The sequence below is a fragment of the Oncorhynchus mykiss genome, chromosome 20, assembly GCF_057628025.1.
Source record: "Oncorhynchus mykiss isolate SJ-2025 chromosome 20, ASM5762802v1, whole genome shotgun sequence".
Classification (NCBI taxonomy): Eukaryota; Metazoa; Chordata; class Actinopteri; order Salmoniformes; family Salmonidae; genus Oncorhynchus; species Oncorhynchus mykiss.
Window position 1 is genome coordinate 9453374 of NC_143041.1, and position 15401 is coordinate 9468774.

The following is a 15401-nucleotide window of genomic DNA, read 5'->3' on the forward strand; positions in this document are numbered from 1 at the left end:
GTGACACTGCTGATGTAAAAGGGCTTCATAAATACATTTGATTGATTGACATAGAATATTATGTGTTTTTATTCCGCAAAAGACAACAACCAGAGATAAACACAAGTCCGAAGGAGTTGGGATTTCTTCCCAGTCAGAGGCCAGTACACTGCCTCTGTTGCCTTTGCTCTTAAGAGTCCTGTCTGAGTTTGTGTTGACTCAGGGAAGCACTGAATGTCCTCCTTAGTCTTGCATGAGTTTGCGTTTGACCGTTGAACTTTCAGAAGAGAAATGTACAAACAGAGCCCCTGCTGCTGTACGTGACCTCAGCTCATACAGGTCAACATCATGAGCCCACTCTACATTTCCCCAATGCCCGATCTATGTAGAGGGAAAAGAGACAGAGGAAAATAAATCATTAGTAAGAGAGAAAGAGATTGAATACATATCCACAACGCTTTTCTAATCTCTGTATATGCATTGTTTCTGTGGCGAGTTCCTACCTGGAACTCCTCCTCTAGTCGTGACAGCAGCACGGCCTGCTCCACTGTTATGTGTTTGTCTATTAAAGCAAAGGCAAGCACCACTGACTTCAGCTGGGTGATCACATACTCCAGACCTACACACATAGGAGGTCACACAAAGAATATTAGTAGTCTTGTACAGCCTATTTAACTGAGACTCTGCAATATTATGTGATCATAAACACCGGTCCTACTTCTGAGTGCAAAGCAAGAGGCTCTACCTGAAGTGGCCCAACAAACTGAAAATAGAGACGATTCTCTCTCCATTTTCAGTCCATTGGTCTAGGCAAGAGGCTGATTCCTTTTAGCACCCACATACAGTAAAGAATTTGCACATGTCCACGGGACGGGAGTACCTCTAATGACTCTTAGATGTTTTTACCTGTCAGGGACCAGAAGTTATAGGAACCCAGGTGCTGGCGGAAAGTATCCATCGTCGCCTGTGGGATCTCTGGCCCCAGTATACTGGTGGAGGAGCCAATGACTACGTTGTACCTGAAAGAGAAAAACATTCATTCAAGTATTTGCAAGACAATGCTACAAATCTCTGTTTCCCTCCTTTGCTGAAGATGACATGCAAATACGTATACATGTCCAGTGAACTTTTTGTAAGGTAACTCACAGAAAATGAGTCAATGATCATGTTAAAGTGATACCAACCGGTCTTCAATCCAGTTCAACACAGGGTCCCATTCATTATTCTGAAGCTCAACTAGTGATGGAGGCTCCTCAACTCTGTAACTGCAAGGAGACAACATACTCACAGTTTCAATCCCTGTGCAATCATACACATGAATGATCTGTAGAAATAATTTCTGATGGAGAGAACCTAAACCCACATGCTACTACAAATATCTCTGTGTACCAGATAGTGTCAGTCTCCAGATACTTGAGGGCAGCAGTGATCATTTGGTCCTTGCTGCGGAACGTAGGGTTATCTAGGGCTGTGTTGCAGAGAGTGGTCTGGAGGAGAGAGAACAAATCTCAAATTGCACCCTTTTCCCACATATAGAGCATTAGTTTGAATCCAGGCCCAAGTCAAAAGCTCTAGAGAAAGTAGTGCCCTGTATGGGGTACAGTGACCATTTCAGATACAGCCAACATGAAGCATTGAACAAAAGTACTGAGGTAAAAGGTCATACCATATGCATGCTGTAGAACTTCAGCATGTCTTTCTGAGTATCCCATTCATTCGCCACGGCAATGGCTAAGGCTTCGTTGGGGGCTGTGAACAGCTTTCCTCCTGGTGTTTTCAGTTTCCGCCGGTCCAGGTTGATCTCAAACATGCCACCTGCAGACCAAAAATTTAAGGTAAAAAAAGAAAAAAGAAAAAGTGAGTTCTTGAATTCTTACCACTCAGACTTCTTATTTAAATAATGTCAAGAGAGAAAGACCCTCACTCTCCAAGTTCCGATACAGTACTCACCCTCTCCATGGGATATGCTAACATCCTCATAGAATTTCTTTCTTTCTGTTGAGAGCGAAACAAAGTAAACAAGACATGTGCAACCTCCGTGGTGCACATAGCCACGATCACTGTAAACCAGCAAGCTCGAGAGCCTTTTCTTGATATTTGATGAAACAAGTGGCTGGTGCATCTCTTACCTGTGATAATGGAGTAGGATTTTGAGTTCACAGAGAGCAGCTTAAACATTTGACCTCTTGGGCAGACAGTGGGGGGAGAGAAAGCATGCCCCAGACAATTGTGAAATCTCACAAGATTCCTCAACATCGTGTCAGTGACAGAGATGTTTTAACAAACAAGTTTCCCCAATTGAAGTGGGGTTCAAACCTACAGTTGACTTGGCTAGCTGAACTAACGTTAGCTAACAGGAATGTGAATGCCGGATAGTATCGCTTTTCAAAATGCAGGACACACTACTGTTGCTATAAGAAACGACTGAAACGGCTGACGAATAATAGTTGAAGGTTGACTGATCTAAAACGAATCATTTGGAAAAATACGATCGTATTTGCACACACCTCTCACTGCATCCCATGTGTGACCTTTCGTGTTTGGCAGATTCGACAGATTTCCCAGATACATGGGAAATGTAGTTCTATTCTTGTTATACAATCAAACAGAATGGAAGAGTGCCAGAGCGAAAAGGACTACATCCTCAAAAGTCATTGATAGCGTTGCGATAAATAAGCCAATGAGCGGCGCGCTTTTAGACGAGTGCATCCCTTGGCTAATGAGAGAAGAGAATGCTGCTGTTTTATGACGCCCGCGACGAAGTCCATTTACTTTTCTGGAGCTTGGTGTGAGTGACTGAAGTATTACATTTGAAGGGATTTGGATGTAGGTGAGCCGCCTCATTCGTGCTCTCTGTACCATCTTCCCACATCTATCGCCCGGACGGCCACTGACTGCGGTCGGTGTCCTTCCCGCGGTACCAGAACCATGCCTGTCCTCGCTGGATACATCAGTAACACCCCCATGGCCTTCAAGTCCTCGGCCTCGCTTATCCCACCTCCCTTGATCAACACCCACCAGCCCGGTGTTATCGCCTCGCTTCTCTACAGCGGTTCCAAGTTCCGAGGACATCAGAAGAGCAAAGGCAACTCCTACGATGTCGAGGTTGTTTTGCAGGTCCGTTAGATTTATGAAACTTTCATTTGCCAGTCAGGTGACGACTAATTGTGCTGACTAAAATGTCAAAACACGTAATGATTGCCAGCTTCCAGAAGGAGTGTTCATAATCACCGGCCATGAAACCTAGATGTTATCATTAATTGAATTTACATTCTAGTGACGGTAGGTGAGCTGGCATTAGTAGTGAACATGTTATTACCAGAATGTGATTCAGCTGTGTTCAGATGCATCGTTGGCTCACATCATGACACCATTGGAAAGAAGTTACACAATGAATGATCCTTCATTCCACTATCTAGCAAGTGAACATTTACATACAGTTTTCAAGTCTTGTGTTGTTTCTTTCAGCATGTGACCATGGAAGACTCATACTTGTGTGGGTACTTGAAGATCAAAGGGTTGACAGAGGTGAGAATGATTTACTTGATACTGAAAAGAGGTTGAATAAAGGTTTATTCTAACCCTTTTATTTTAATCATGGTTTTGATTCCCAGCATAACCTGTTTCTCTTTCTGTTTTTTTCTTCTGAAGGAATACCCCACTCTGACTACGTTCTTTGCAGGGGAGATCATCAGTAGGAAGCGTCCGTTTCTAACCAGGAAGTGGGATGCAGATGAGGATGTGGATCGCAAGCACTGGGTAAATCGAATATGCGATCATTCATTTAATTTAGCCTAATTTAATTTAATAGTCTGATACCACCCATGTTGATCTGCTTTAGACCGCTGTGTCAAATGAAGTAGGAGTTAATCTTTCCTGGTGAGAATGTGAGGGTGTCATCCCCCTCATTAATGTTTTTGGTTGCTGTTAATCTCTCGTGGACAGACTATGTCAAATAAATAGTATTGTGACGTCTGTGAAAATTCCCTGGGATGCGACGGCTAACAGGCTAGTTTTGGTGTTCCGCCACTGGTTATTTGGTCGTATCAGGATTTGGTGAATGTGGTGCTTAAAGTGGGGGCAGTGATTTCAAGCAATGAGGGGATTCGACTAAGCTATCCCAGGTGGGTGGACGTTGCACCGGGTGAAAAGTGATTGAATTGGTTTGGAACCTGGGGGGGGGGGGGTCTGATAACGGTAGATTTGTCAAGCAAGAACAATTGTTATGATTGTTAAACGTATTGTATTGTTCCAGCGATTAACGATTTTATATTTGGGCCCCAGGGAAAATTCCAGGCCTTCTACCAGTATGCAAAGACGTTCAACTCGGATGAGTTTGACTATGAAGAGCTGAAGAAGTCTGACTACATCTTCATGAGGTGGAAGGTAAGCTCCATTACCATGGAAAAGCTGAATCATGGCTATGAGGTTTGGCAACATTTCCTGTAAAAAATACTGTTGTTATAATGATGTACTAACTGTTGCATTCTCTTCCACAGGAGCAGTTCCTGGTCCCTGATCACACCATTAAAGATATCAGCGGTGCTTCCTTCGCTGGTTTCTACTACATCTGCTTCCAAAAGTCCACAGCCACCATAGAGGGATACTACTATCATAGGAGCTCAGAATGGTAACAGGAGACTAAATACTAACTGGGTCATTGATGAACATGTGATAAAACTGGTTCAGATGTAGCCAGGCCTTGTGAACTTAGAACATATGCATCTGTGCGTCATCAGTTCTTATGCGTTTCTTTTTTCTTTAAATTCATATTTTATTTGCTCAGGTTATCAGCGTCGGGATGCAGTTCATGCCCTAATTCTGTGGGGTGTTAACTTTTATTTTTTTAAATATAATTTTTTCAACTAATCAAAAATAAATTTAATAACTAATCTCTGTACAATAAGAGTTGAGGGCTTGGGGTTGATTTGATTTGGGACTGGCCAATGCATCTCGCCTCTCCTGACTTTCTGCACTAAATAGCACTGTCTGACTCCCTCTCCGTCACAGGTACCAGTCTCTGAACCTCACCCATGTTCTGGAACACAGTGCAGCCATCTATGAGTTCCGGTGACCCAGGCATTGTGGCTTTGTTGGCTCAGAAAGACTTTAAGGCCTGCAGAAGCTACATGAAGGAGGCATGAAGACTGAGAAGGACTGGGGAAGGATGGGTGGAAGGGGGACATGAAAACGGTGTTGTTTCTCCTACCAAGAGGATGTGCTTTTCTGTCTGAGGAAGAAAAGGAAATGGAATGATGGATTTATTGATGGACAGATGGAAGCAGGTCTGTTGGACTGGAACTTTCACGGAGGAAGGTATGGATGGATGGAAGAGACAGAGGGAAAGGACTGCTCTGCCCCAGCCAGGGCAGGCAGGAGCTTCAGTCCTGTGGGATTGGGGCAGAGAGCCATAGCAGTGTGATGCTTTATCATTTCTTAATTTGTTTTAACGTCTGATTTTAAAAGCTTGTTGACTTTCACTCTGCTGCGTCAAGGTCCAGTCATGAGTTATGAAAATGGAGACTTCAGTACGACAACACTTGTCTTTGGACACTTTATAAATAAAGCTGGGGTTTTCCTCTTGCAACTGGGGATTTGTCTGCTTTTATCCAATTCTCATCTGCGCTTAACAGATATTGGACAAAGATTCTTCTGCTCTACTCTATCAAACGCTGGATCTCTTTTGAAGCTAAATGTCAGCGTGTGGAATAATGTTCTGATGAACTACACTCTGTCTTTTGGATTGAAGCTTTAAACACTTCATAGCTCATTGAATGTCAGTGTTATTGTTTTATTTTCAATCTAGGCTAACTCTTCTGATTGCCTGCAAAGAGATTTTGCAAGTTACCTCTTCAGCTACTCGTTGTAAATGTTCAGACGACAGAGTAATGACTGTCTGGAGGCCCGTGCTCTGTGGAAAAGACAAGTGACATTTGTGAGTGCTTGTGGTTCTTGTATCGTGGGTTTCATTTGCACACGTTGTGTTTAACTCCAGTGCCACACTTCTAATCCAATATACATGTGTTATGTAACACAGGTCATGGTTGGATTTAAGATGGAATCATGTTACTAGGCCCATGCAGTCAGCAGCATTTTACTCTACTCGCATTCATTAAAACAGAAATACTTTTGTCACCAACTTCTGTTTTCCTTGGGTGTCCATGCCCCTTCATTGTTAACTATGCAGCATAATGCAACAGCAACATTCTTGACCTGAACCATACATCTCCAAGTTTCAAAAACCAGATGTATTCTATAAAGTAGTATTCAAAATGTCTTCTCGTTAAAGGAAATCTTTTGTCTAATTGCCCTTTTCAAGCACTACCCTTCTACATTTGCACCTGTCCATGCAATTGTGCCATGTTTTTAAACTGTAGCAAAATGTATTATACCAGTATGTGTGTGTGTGTGTGTGTGTGAGTATGGACCGAAAGCAGATTGGTGTGAAGAATGGAGTAAATCATATCAACATCCCTTGTTTTTCTGTTAAGACTATTGTATGAACTGTACTTCACTGACATACTAGCAATGGGTCCTGTTATTTATATTACTCCATAAAAACACAATGAACTAAATATTATTCTAGCTGGACAAATAAACAGTATGTCAAATATTAAGAAACCCTGCTCTTTCCATGACAGACTGACCAGGTGAATCAAGGTTAAAGCTACGATCCCTTATTGATGTCACTTGCTACATCCACTTCAATCAGTGTAGACGAAGGGGAGGAGATGGGTTAAATCATTATTTTTGGTGTATGTGTGCCATTCAGAGGGTGAATGGGCAAGACAAGTTAAGTGCCTTTGAACAGAGGTATGGTAGTAGTCAACATGGGTTGACTCCAATGCTTCCCACACCTTCTAGAGTCCATGCCTGGACAAATTGAGGTATTTCTGAGGCAACTCAATATTAGGAAGGTGTTCCTAATGTTTGGTATACTCTATTCTGAGCTACCTCAAGGTCAAGAATGCACAGCTGGATAAAGTGGCAGTTTTGGCTCCCTAGCTGTTCCTACCTATCTAATACTACCCTCTAGTGATACCAGTTTGATACACATTGTTGTTGGGTCTATGCTATCTGGAATGCTTGGGACGTCTATACCCCCCATTGAAGTAGACATTTAAAATGGTACGGGTAAGGTTTAGGGTAGGGACGTCCCAGGGATACCAGATAGCACTGGCCAGGGTTGCTGTCAATAGTTTACAACACAGTATTCAGGGTCATAATGAAAGAAAGGATTCCAAAGGCAACAAACATTCCTTACCCCAGGACAATAAAGTAAAGGAGCACTCTGTTTCTGCATAGATCTGTTCATTTATTGACAGGGCAAACAAGCAGGCGTCCGTTTTGGCATCTTTGCCTTCATCAGAGCCTTGGGGGTCAGTGAAACTAACAAGTAACCATTTCCGATGCCTGACTCAGATTCTGTCTCTTAGATTAGTTAACCATAAAGTACACTATGCTTCATAGATGTCCCCTCCTGTGCTGTGCTGTAATGAAAAGGATCGCTGCAGGGAACTGAATTTCCTGAGGTCCCGCACGGAGATGGAGGGACCGGACGGGGGGGGGGGGGGAAAGAGACATAGATACGGTATATAGTTGTTACGAATCCCTTTTGGCCCGACAGTCTAGGGGGGATGGTAATGAGACCCGTAACATATCTCATGCAAATTATAGCTGTGACAAAGTGTGAACGAAATAACCACGACAACTGAAATAATACCGTCAAACTCAGGGTTTATTTATAAACACACGGTAATGGGGGGAGCAGGAAAAGGGGCTGAGCTGGACCCAAGGAAAGAAACAATAAATATGCAAAAACACCCCTAAGCTAGACTAGCCTACTTTAACAACAGCTAACTAACCAAAAATACAGTGGGTGGTCCGCCCAGTTCTAACTAGTGTATTTAACAAAGTTCACCTACGGGTAGTGTATGCCCATGGGCGACTTGTCTTGGTTTCCCGTTTTCCCACCAGCAACAAACAAACAAACACCATAACCAAAACAATATGCTATGGAGGTGCTCAAACAAAAGAGAGGTTAAGTAATACACAGAGAGCGAGTGAAACACAGAGGTCTACAAACATGGCATTTACAAAGAGATTGAGCTCTAGAGCAAACAAATGATGGGGTTTTTAAACCATGGGGAAGGAACTGTGATAGGGTAGGAAACAGGAGGAGGTGTGTCTTCTGATTGATGGGTTGATTGTTGACTGATTGGGGAGTGATGATTTTCACCTGTGAGGGGAGAAGGAGAGAAAAGAAACACACACAGACACAGGATACCTGTATCCGTAACAATAGTGAACAAAAATTCAAACGCAACATGTAATGTTTTGATCCCATATTTCATGAGCTGAAATAAAAGATTCCAGAAATATTCCATACGCACAAAAAGCTTATTTTTCTCAAATTCTGTGCACAAATTTGTTTACATCCCTGTTAGTGAGCATTTATCCTTTGGCAAGATAATTGGCAATTGGCATGCTGAATGCAGGAACGTCCACCCGAGCTGTTGCCAGAGAACTGAATGTTGGCATTTTCCTCCAACGTTGTTTAAGAGAATTTGGCAGTACATCCAACCGGCCTCACAACCGCAAACCACTCCAGCCCTGGACATCCATATCCGGCTTCTTCACCTGCGGGATCGTCTGAGACCAGCCACCTAGACAGCAGATGAAACTGAGGAGTATTTCTGTGTGTAATGAAGCCCTTTTGTGTGGAAAAACTCATTCTGATTGCCTGGGCATGACTCCCCAGTGCATGGGCCTGGCTCACAAGTGGGTAGGCCTATGCCCTCCCAGGCCCACCCATGGCTGCGCCCCTGCCTAGTCATGTGAAATCCATGGATTTGGGCCCAATTAATGCATTTAAATTGACTGATTTTCTTACATTAACTGTAACAGTAAAATGGTTGAAATTGTTGTAATCGTCTACATTTTTGTTCAGTATCGAAAGAAGGGGCGCGAGGTGCAAACCTGTAACCCAGGCCTGAGTACTTTCTCATTTGGGTCGAATACAGGAGAGAAATGCATGTTACGTGCCTGAAGATTGCGAGAAATTGACAGTTAGTGAACTTGAAATCGATCCTGACAAGTGAGGAAAAAATAACCTGTGTCATGAGGTGAAGGCTTCCGAGGTCTGACTTAGTGAGTATGAGGCCCCAGACAGATGCCAGTCTGTGCACTGTGCACCTGCCAACTTTCCTTCAATTCGCAAGTATCTGAAACTTTCACCAGAGAAAGAATCTGAGTGAAACAGCGCCCCTTCACCTTACTACATGTAGCCCATGTATCTGATGCTGTCTGGGCAAAAAGAGTAGGACATGCCATACTCCTTTTGGCCAGACACCATCAGATCCATGGGCTACATATACAGCGCTTTCAACGTATTCACACGATCACTCACACGACTTTTTCCACATTTTGTTGTTACAGCTTGAATTTAAGTTGAGATTTTGTGTCACTGGCCTACACAAAATACCCCATAATGTCAAAGTGGAATTATGTTTTTAGTTAAAAAAAATTACAAATGAACTGAAAATCTAAATAAGTCAATGAGTATTCAACCCCTTTATTATGGCAAGCCTAAACAAGTCACATAATAAGTTGCATGGACTCACTGTGTGCAATAGTGTTCAAAAAGACACTTAAGTAAAACTGAAAAAAAGCATGTCCTGAATACAAAGTGTTATGTTTGGGTCAAATCCAACACAACATATCACCGAGTACCTCTCTTCATATTTTCAAGCATGTTGGCTGCCTCATGTTATGGGTATGCTTGTCATTTGCAAGGACTAGGGAGGTTTTTAGGAAGAAAAAAAAACAAATACAGCGAAGCACAGGCAAAATCCTAGAGGAAAATCTGGTTCAGTCTGCTTTCCAACAAACACTGTGAGAAAAAAAATTCACTTTTCAGCAGGACAATATCCTTAAGCAAAAGGCCAAATATACACTGGAGTTGCTTACCAAGACAACATTGAATGTTCCTAAGTAGCCTAGTTACAGTTTTGACTTAAATCGGCTTGAAAATCTATCGCATGACTTGAAAATGACTGTCTAGCAATGATCAACAACCAACTTGACAGAGCTTGAATAATTTAAAAAATAATAATGTGCAAATATTGTTAATCGTTAATACCACTGACAGCTGTTCAGTATGGCTTATAAATGGCATGCAGTCCATGATGACAGCAAAGTGTTTTTCCTTCTTAATCTTCTCAACATTGGCATTTTTTTGTGCAGTCAGAGCTATCGGTTTATTTTGGATACTCTTGCTAAGATAATTATGAATTATGTAATGATTTTCAAACTATCTCAAACGTTCAGTCATTACAGGGTCAAATTGTGCCATTAGCTCCACCTGCCCAAGGAAGTTGCCGTTTCTTGGCTCGTGTATATCCTCTGTCTACAAAAGGCTTGGTTTCATTCAGCCAAATGACAGATCAATGGCAAGCAATCTCCCCAAAACCATCTTACAATGATTTACCTCAAGTGCCATTAACTCCATGTTTACATTTTTCCTTAAGGTGGCGCCAACTCTCCATATTTTGTAAATGCTCAGTTCAACGCTCATGTGCTTTCAAATTGGTCCCGATATTCTTCCAGCACTGAAAACCATCACTGCTCAAATTAGTCTTATTTTTCCCCAAATTCCGACAATAAAAACGAAACGCGGCATCAGCCTAACTTGAATACAAAAGCCATGTCCGTGTATTGTTTTTTCTCGGTTTATCATAACTTTTTCATAGATGTCACTACTAAATCTTAAAGGGACTGCGTCCCCACTTTGAGGGAATGCTGTTTTGGCCCCTGTTTGACAAGATCACACTTCTGTTTGTCAGACAGCGCCTCTGCCCACATCATCACTTCAACACACAGTAGGTCCATGTGTTGATCTCTTTGTGACTCTGGAAGATCAAGGGCTAGAGGTGAATAAGGCTCTGAAACCGAATTTGCATGATTTGCATCTTCCTCTCAGAGCTTTTGCTCTGCTTCGACATTAGCTACCGCTGTGCTACTACTAGTCATAGCATGTAGTTCCGATGATGATTATTCACCGACAGCAGCAGAGGCAGTAATGCTACTGGTTAAAGCTCTAGCTAGGCTAATGCTAGTGGTTGTTGAAGTGCTAACTAGGCCTGGGCCTGTCTGGGCTCATCATTGTGTCCTCTGCCTCGATGACCAAGGTAGTGTTATCAGCGGCACCTGTTTCTTTACAAAAAAAATTTGTTAACTTCGGTAATTTTTCTGTTCAAATAAAATGTCCTTATTTTATGTCGAATTAAAGTCAAAAGTTGATTTTGCTTTGGTTCATTTTAGCTTACCCTAACCATTTTCCTAACCATAATATAATTATCCTAACCTGCTACGTTAATTCTCCTAACCTGCTACAGCAGAGTGAGCACCCCCCACCCCCCCCCCCCCATCCACATCGACGGGACCGTAGTGGAAAAGGTGGAAAGTTTTAAGCTCCTTGGTGTACACATCACAGGCATACTGAAATGGTCCACCCACACAGATAGCATGGCAAAGAAGGCGCAGCAGCGCCTCTTCAACGTCAGGAAGCTGAAGAAATGTGGCTTGTCACCTAAAACACTCACAAACTTTTACAGATGCACAATCGAGAGCATCTTGTCGGGCTGTATCACCGCCTGGTAAGGCAACTGCACCACCTCAACCGCAAGCCTCTCCAGAGGGTAGTGCGGTCTGTACAACCCATCACCGGGGGCAAACTACCTGCCCTCCAGGACACCTACTGCATCCGATGTCACAGAAAGGCCAAAAAGATAATCAAGGACAACAACCACCCGAGCCACTGCCTGTTCACCCCGCTATCATCCAGAAGGCGAGGTCAGTACAGGTGCATCAAAGCTGGGGCGGAGAGACTGAAAATCATATTTTATCTCAAGGCCATCAGACTGTTAAACAGCCATCACTAACATAGAGAGGCTACTGCCAACATACAGACTCAAATCTTTGGCCTCTTAAATAAATTGACTTAATAAAGGTATCACTAAACACTTTAAATAACACCACTTTAGTAATGTTTACATATCCTTCATTACTCATCTCATATGCATATACTGTATTCTATACCATCTACTGCACCTTGCCTATGCCGCTCGGTCATCGCTCATCCATATATTTATATGTACATATTCTTATTCATCCCTTTACATTTGTGTGTATAAGGTAGTTGTTGTGAATTTGTTAGATTACTTGTTAGATATTACTGCACTGTCGGAACTAGAAGCACAAGCATTTTGCTACACTCGCATTAACATCTGCTAACCATGTGTATGTGACCAATACATTTGATTTGATTTGATTTTGATTTGATTTAACGGCAAAAAGTAATTTGACAAAAGCTGGATGCCTTCTGTCCATGAGCCGGCAGAACTCAGGGTGAAATAGTCCATTATAAATATGAACCAGTCCGTGGGTGATTAATGACACTTGTTTCTACTATTTATGATACAAACGTGGATTATATTAATACATGATTTATCGATTATGAATTATTATTTGGCTTTATGGATTAATTTACATATTTGGAGGCCTTTTTTGTAAACAATGTGGCCTCATTAACCTGGGCACAGTGGCCAAGCAAAACCCCCTTCCATCCCCATTTGCTTTGCAACTTTGAAGCTTCTCACATATTTTGCTGCTGCTGGACCAACCTGCTGAAGCAAGATAGAATGACAGCGATGAGCTGAGCAACCCATGACAGCTCGAACCACCCAGTTTATAATTCCAGCTCACAATGCCCCTTGATGATGTGAGGCCTGAAGCAGTTGCCTCTTCTGCCTAATAGTAAGTCTGCCACTACTTCCAAGCCCAATGATCAGAAAAACACCCAAGATGACTCTGTCCCAGTGGGAGTACGATTCATGGAGAAAGTGTATCCATACCTTTTAGCATCCATTTGTGGTAAGAATGAGTTGGATTCTGTCAATTTGGTCAAAGTATCCAGAGGTGGATTTTTTTTGGTGCACTGCGTGTTTCAAGACTCGGGACGAAAGCGGTGTCCTGCTTTTTGCTCTCTGGAGCAGAGTGCCGCTTAAAGCAGTGATAACTGGGTTGTGGTCGAGTGTTAAGGTGGATCAATTGAAGTTGGGAATCCTTGGTGTCTGTGATGCACGTTGCTTGGTGTGACGCAGACCCGGTGGTGAGCACGAGACTGACGAGACTGTCTGTCCTTCTGAGTTTTGGTGCAGTGTTTCCCGGCTAAAATCATGTTAGGGTATTTAAGTTATCCTGTAAGAGCTTTTGTTCCAAACCCACTAAGGTGTTTCAGGTGCCAAGTTTATGATCATATTGCAGCAGTATGTAGAAGGGAGATTCAGAGGTTTGAGAAGTGCGCAGGAGGGCATGGGGCAAAAGTGTGTTGTTTTGGTGAAAGAATTGGAGAGTTTCAATTGTGGGGGTGGCCATGTTGCTGGGGATCAGAAATGTTCTGTGGAAGTGAGACAGATTGAAGTTTCCAGGGCGAAAGCAGTGCAGTAAGTGTAATATGCAGAGGAACTGAGGAACTGAGGAACTCAGTCCAGCTTTCAACTTACTCTTGAAAGTTGTAATAGTAGAATGACATTTTTTTTATTGGCTAGTGCATCATCAGCGTTCCTCTTGTCATGTCAGTGATTGGGTACCTTAGAGGGCTATTTATTCAGTATATTTCTATATTCAGTGCAGTGTTCTTTATACAGTATGGTGCACGCCACAGGATTAATCCCAGGTCAGTGCTCCAAGTCAGGACCAAAGTTGTTGCTATTTTTCAAATGACCACAAGAGAACAGCATAAAACTTGTAGAGCAAAGCCCGTTGATACGTCCCTGCTATCTATTCTTTGATAATATAACATGAAACATTACAATAAAAGAGTTTACAGGATAGATTAATAAACTGCTTATTTGTGAAGGTAACATGTACTTTCCCCAAGCCATTCAAAATCATTGCATAGAAATGTTTTTAATGCAATATTTATATATATAACTCACATAACCACATTTATGGTGTCACCCAACATTTCTATTCCCCAGAGTTTTGTGATGACCCATAGAGAAATAACTCCCCTGTCCAGGTAACAAACCACTGTCAATCAGTCCATGAATCCTCATACCACATCCATCCTGTGCCCTTGTCATAGACATAACATTTAAGTTGTAACTCCAGGTAAATCTACTGTCCTGTAGATCTGATGTGGTAATGTTGGTTAGTTGGCACATTTGGTTTGATAACATAAATAGTAGCAGGTCTGGAAAACCCATCCCTCTCTTTCCCCTGGTATGCAGTGGTTGAAAAACCCATTGTCTAGTCATGTTCACACCAACACAATGTATCTGTGTGTTATTTCTTTTCCTGATATTGTAGGCAGGTCAGTGTTGCTCTCCGGTGACACAAGGGCCTGGCTTGTACTTCCTGACAATCATAAAATGTATCACTGGAATGATATAAAGTTTTATGTTCCTGTGTTCCAGCCAGTGGAGACTGGTAAGGGAAGGACAGCTCATAATAATGGCTGGAATGGAGTTTCATTTTCATTTCCTTTTTCATTTCACCTTTATTTAACCAGGTAGGCTAGTTGAGAACAAGTTCTCATTTGCAACTGCGACCTGGCCAAGATAAAGCATAGCAGTGTGAACAGACAACACAGAGTTACACATGGAGTAAACAATTAACAAGTCAATAACACAGTAGAAAAAAAAGAGAGTTTACATTGTGTGCAAAAGGCATGAGGAGGTAGGCGAATAATTACAATTTAGCAAATTAACACTGGAGTGATAAATTATCAGATCATGTACAGGTAGAGATATTGGTGTGCAAAAGAGCAGAAAAGTAAATAAATAAAAACAGTATGGGGATGAGGTAGGTAAAATTGGGTGGGCTATTTACAGTGCCTTGTGAAAGTATTCGGCCCCCTTGAACTTTGCGACCTTTTGCCACATTTCAGGCTTCGAACATAAAGATATAAAACTGTATTTTTTTGTGAAGAATCAACAACAAGTGGGACACAATCATGAAGTGGAACAACATTTATTGGATATTTCAAACTTTTTTAACAAATCAAAAACTGAAAAATTGGGCGTGCAAAATTATTTAGCCCCTTTACTTTCAGTGCAGCAAACTCTCTCCAGAAGTTCAGTGAGGATCTCTGAATGATCCAATGTTGACCTAAATGACTAATGATGATAAATACAATCCACCTGTGTGTAATCAAGTCTCCGTATAAATGCACCTGCACTGTGATAGTCTCAGAGGTCCGTTAAAAGCGCAGAGAGGATCATGAAGAACAAGGAACACACCAGGCAGGTCCGAGATACTGTTGTGAAGAAGTTTAATGCCGGATTTGGATACAAAAAGATTTCCCAAGCTTTAAACATCCCAAGGAGCACTGTGCAAGCGATAATATTGAAATGGAA

At 42.1% G+C, this 15401-nt stretch overlaps 2 protein-coding genes across 5 annotated transcripts; one reads left to right on the top strand and one right to left on the bottom strand.

Annotated features, from left to right (window-relative positions):
• Nucleotides 1-41: 41 nt before the first annotated feature.
• Nucleotides 42-2576, bottom strand: LOC110499186 (ATP synthase mitochondrial F1 complex assembly factor 2). 4 transcript variants are annotated; one of them, XM_021576147.3, is made up of 8 exons: nucleotides 2109-2576; nucleotides 1930-1974; nucleotides 1646-1794; nucleotides 1369-1466; nucleotides 1164-1244; nucleotides 886-998; nucleotides 483-598; nucleotides 42-360 (listed from the first exon to the last, which is right to left on the bottom strand). In XM_021576147.3, the coding sequence occupies exons 1-8, from the start codon at nucleotides 2233-2235 to the stop codon at nucleotides 223-225; spliced, it is 867 nt and encodes a 288-aa protein (XP_021431822.1). In that variant the 5' UTR covers nucleotides 2236-2576; the 3' UTR covers nucleotides 42-222. The 4 variants fall into 4 exon arrangements, with proteins under 4 accessions (XP_021431822.1, XP_036811911.1, XP_090068268.1 ...); XM_036956016.2 differs by having other exon boundaries at nucleotides 2487-2565; XM_090212142.1 differs by having other exon boundaries at nucleotides 1930-2108; nucleotides 2487-2550.
• On the top strand, nucleotides 2547-6450 carry LOC110499187 (glucose-induced degradation protein 4 homolog). Its single transcript, XM_021576149.3, has 6 exons — nucleotides 2547-3096; nucleotides 3448-3507; nucleotides 3631-3738; nucleotides 4264-4365; nucleotides 4479-4609; nucleotides 4990-6450. Exons 1-6 carry the CDS (start codon nucleotides 2908-2910, stop codon nucleotides 5051-5053), a joined length of 654 nt encoding a protein of 217 aa, XP_021431824.1. The 5' UTR covers nucleotides 2547-2907; the 3' UTR covers nucleotides 5054-6450.
• The last annotated feature ends 8951 nt before the right edge of the window (nucleotides 6451-15401 follow it).

What these genes read in the sequence shown, in the direction of transcription:
- LOC110499186 (XM_021576147.3), bottom strand. Translation starts at nt 2,235, where the DNA reads ATGTTGAGGAATCTTGTGAGATTTCACAATTGTCTGGGGCATGCTTTC. An exon ending in AGTTCTACAGCATGCATATG is followed by an intron (nt 1,467 to 1,645) that starts GTATGACCTTTT and finishes TCTCTCCTCCAG; the next exon opens with ACCACTCTCTGCAACACAGC. An exon ending in CTGGAGACTGACACTATCTG is followed by an intron (nt 1,245 to 1,368) that starts GTACACAGAGAT and finishes GTCTCCTTGCAG; the next exon opens with TTACAGAGTTGAGGAGCCTC.
- LOC110499187 (XM_021576149.3), top strand. Translation starts at nt 2,908, where the DNA reads ATGCCTGTCCTCGCTGGATACATCAGTAACACCCCCATGGCCTTCAAG. An exon ending in ACATCTTCATGAGGTGGAAG is followed by an intron (nt 4,366 to 4,478) that starts GTAAGCTCCATT and finishes TCTCTTCCACAG; the next exon opens with GAGCAGTTCCTGGTCCCTGA. An exon ending in TATCATAGGAGCTCAGAATG is followed by an intron (nt 4,610 to 4,989) that starts GTAACAGGAGAC and finishes TCTCCGTCACAG; the next exon opens with GTACCAGTCTCTGAACCTCA.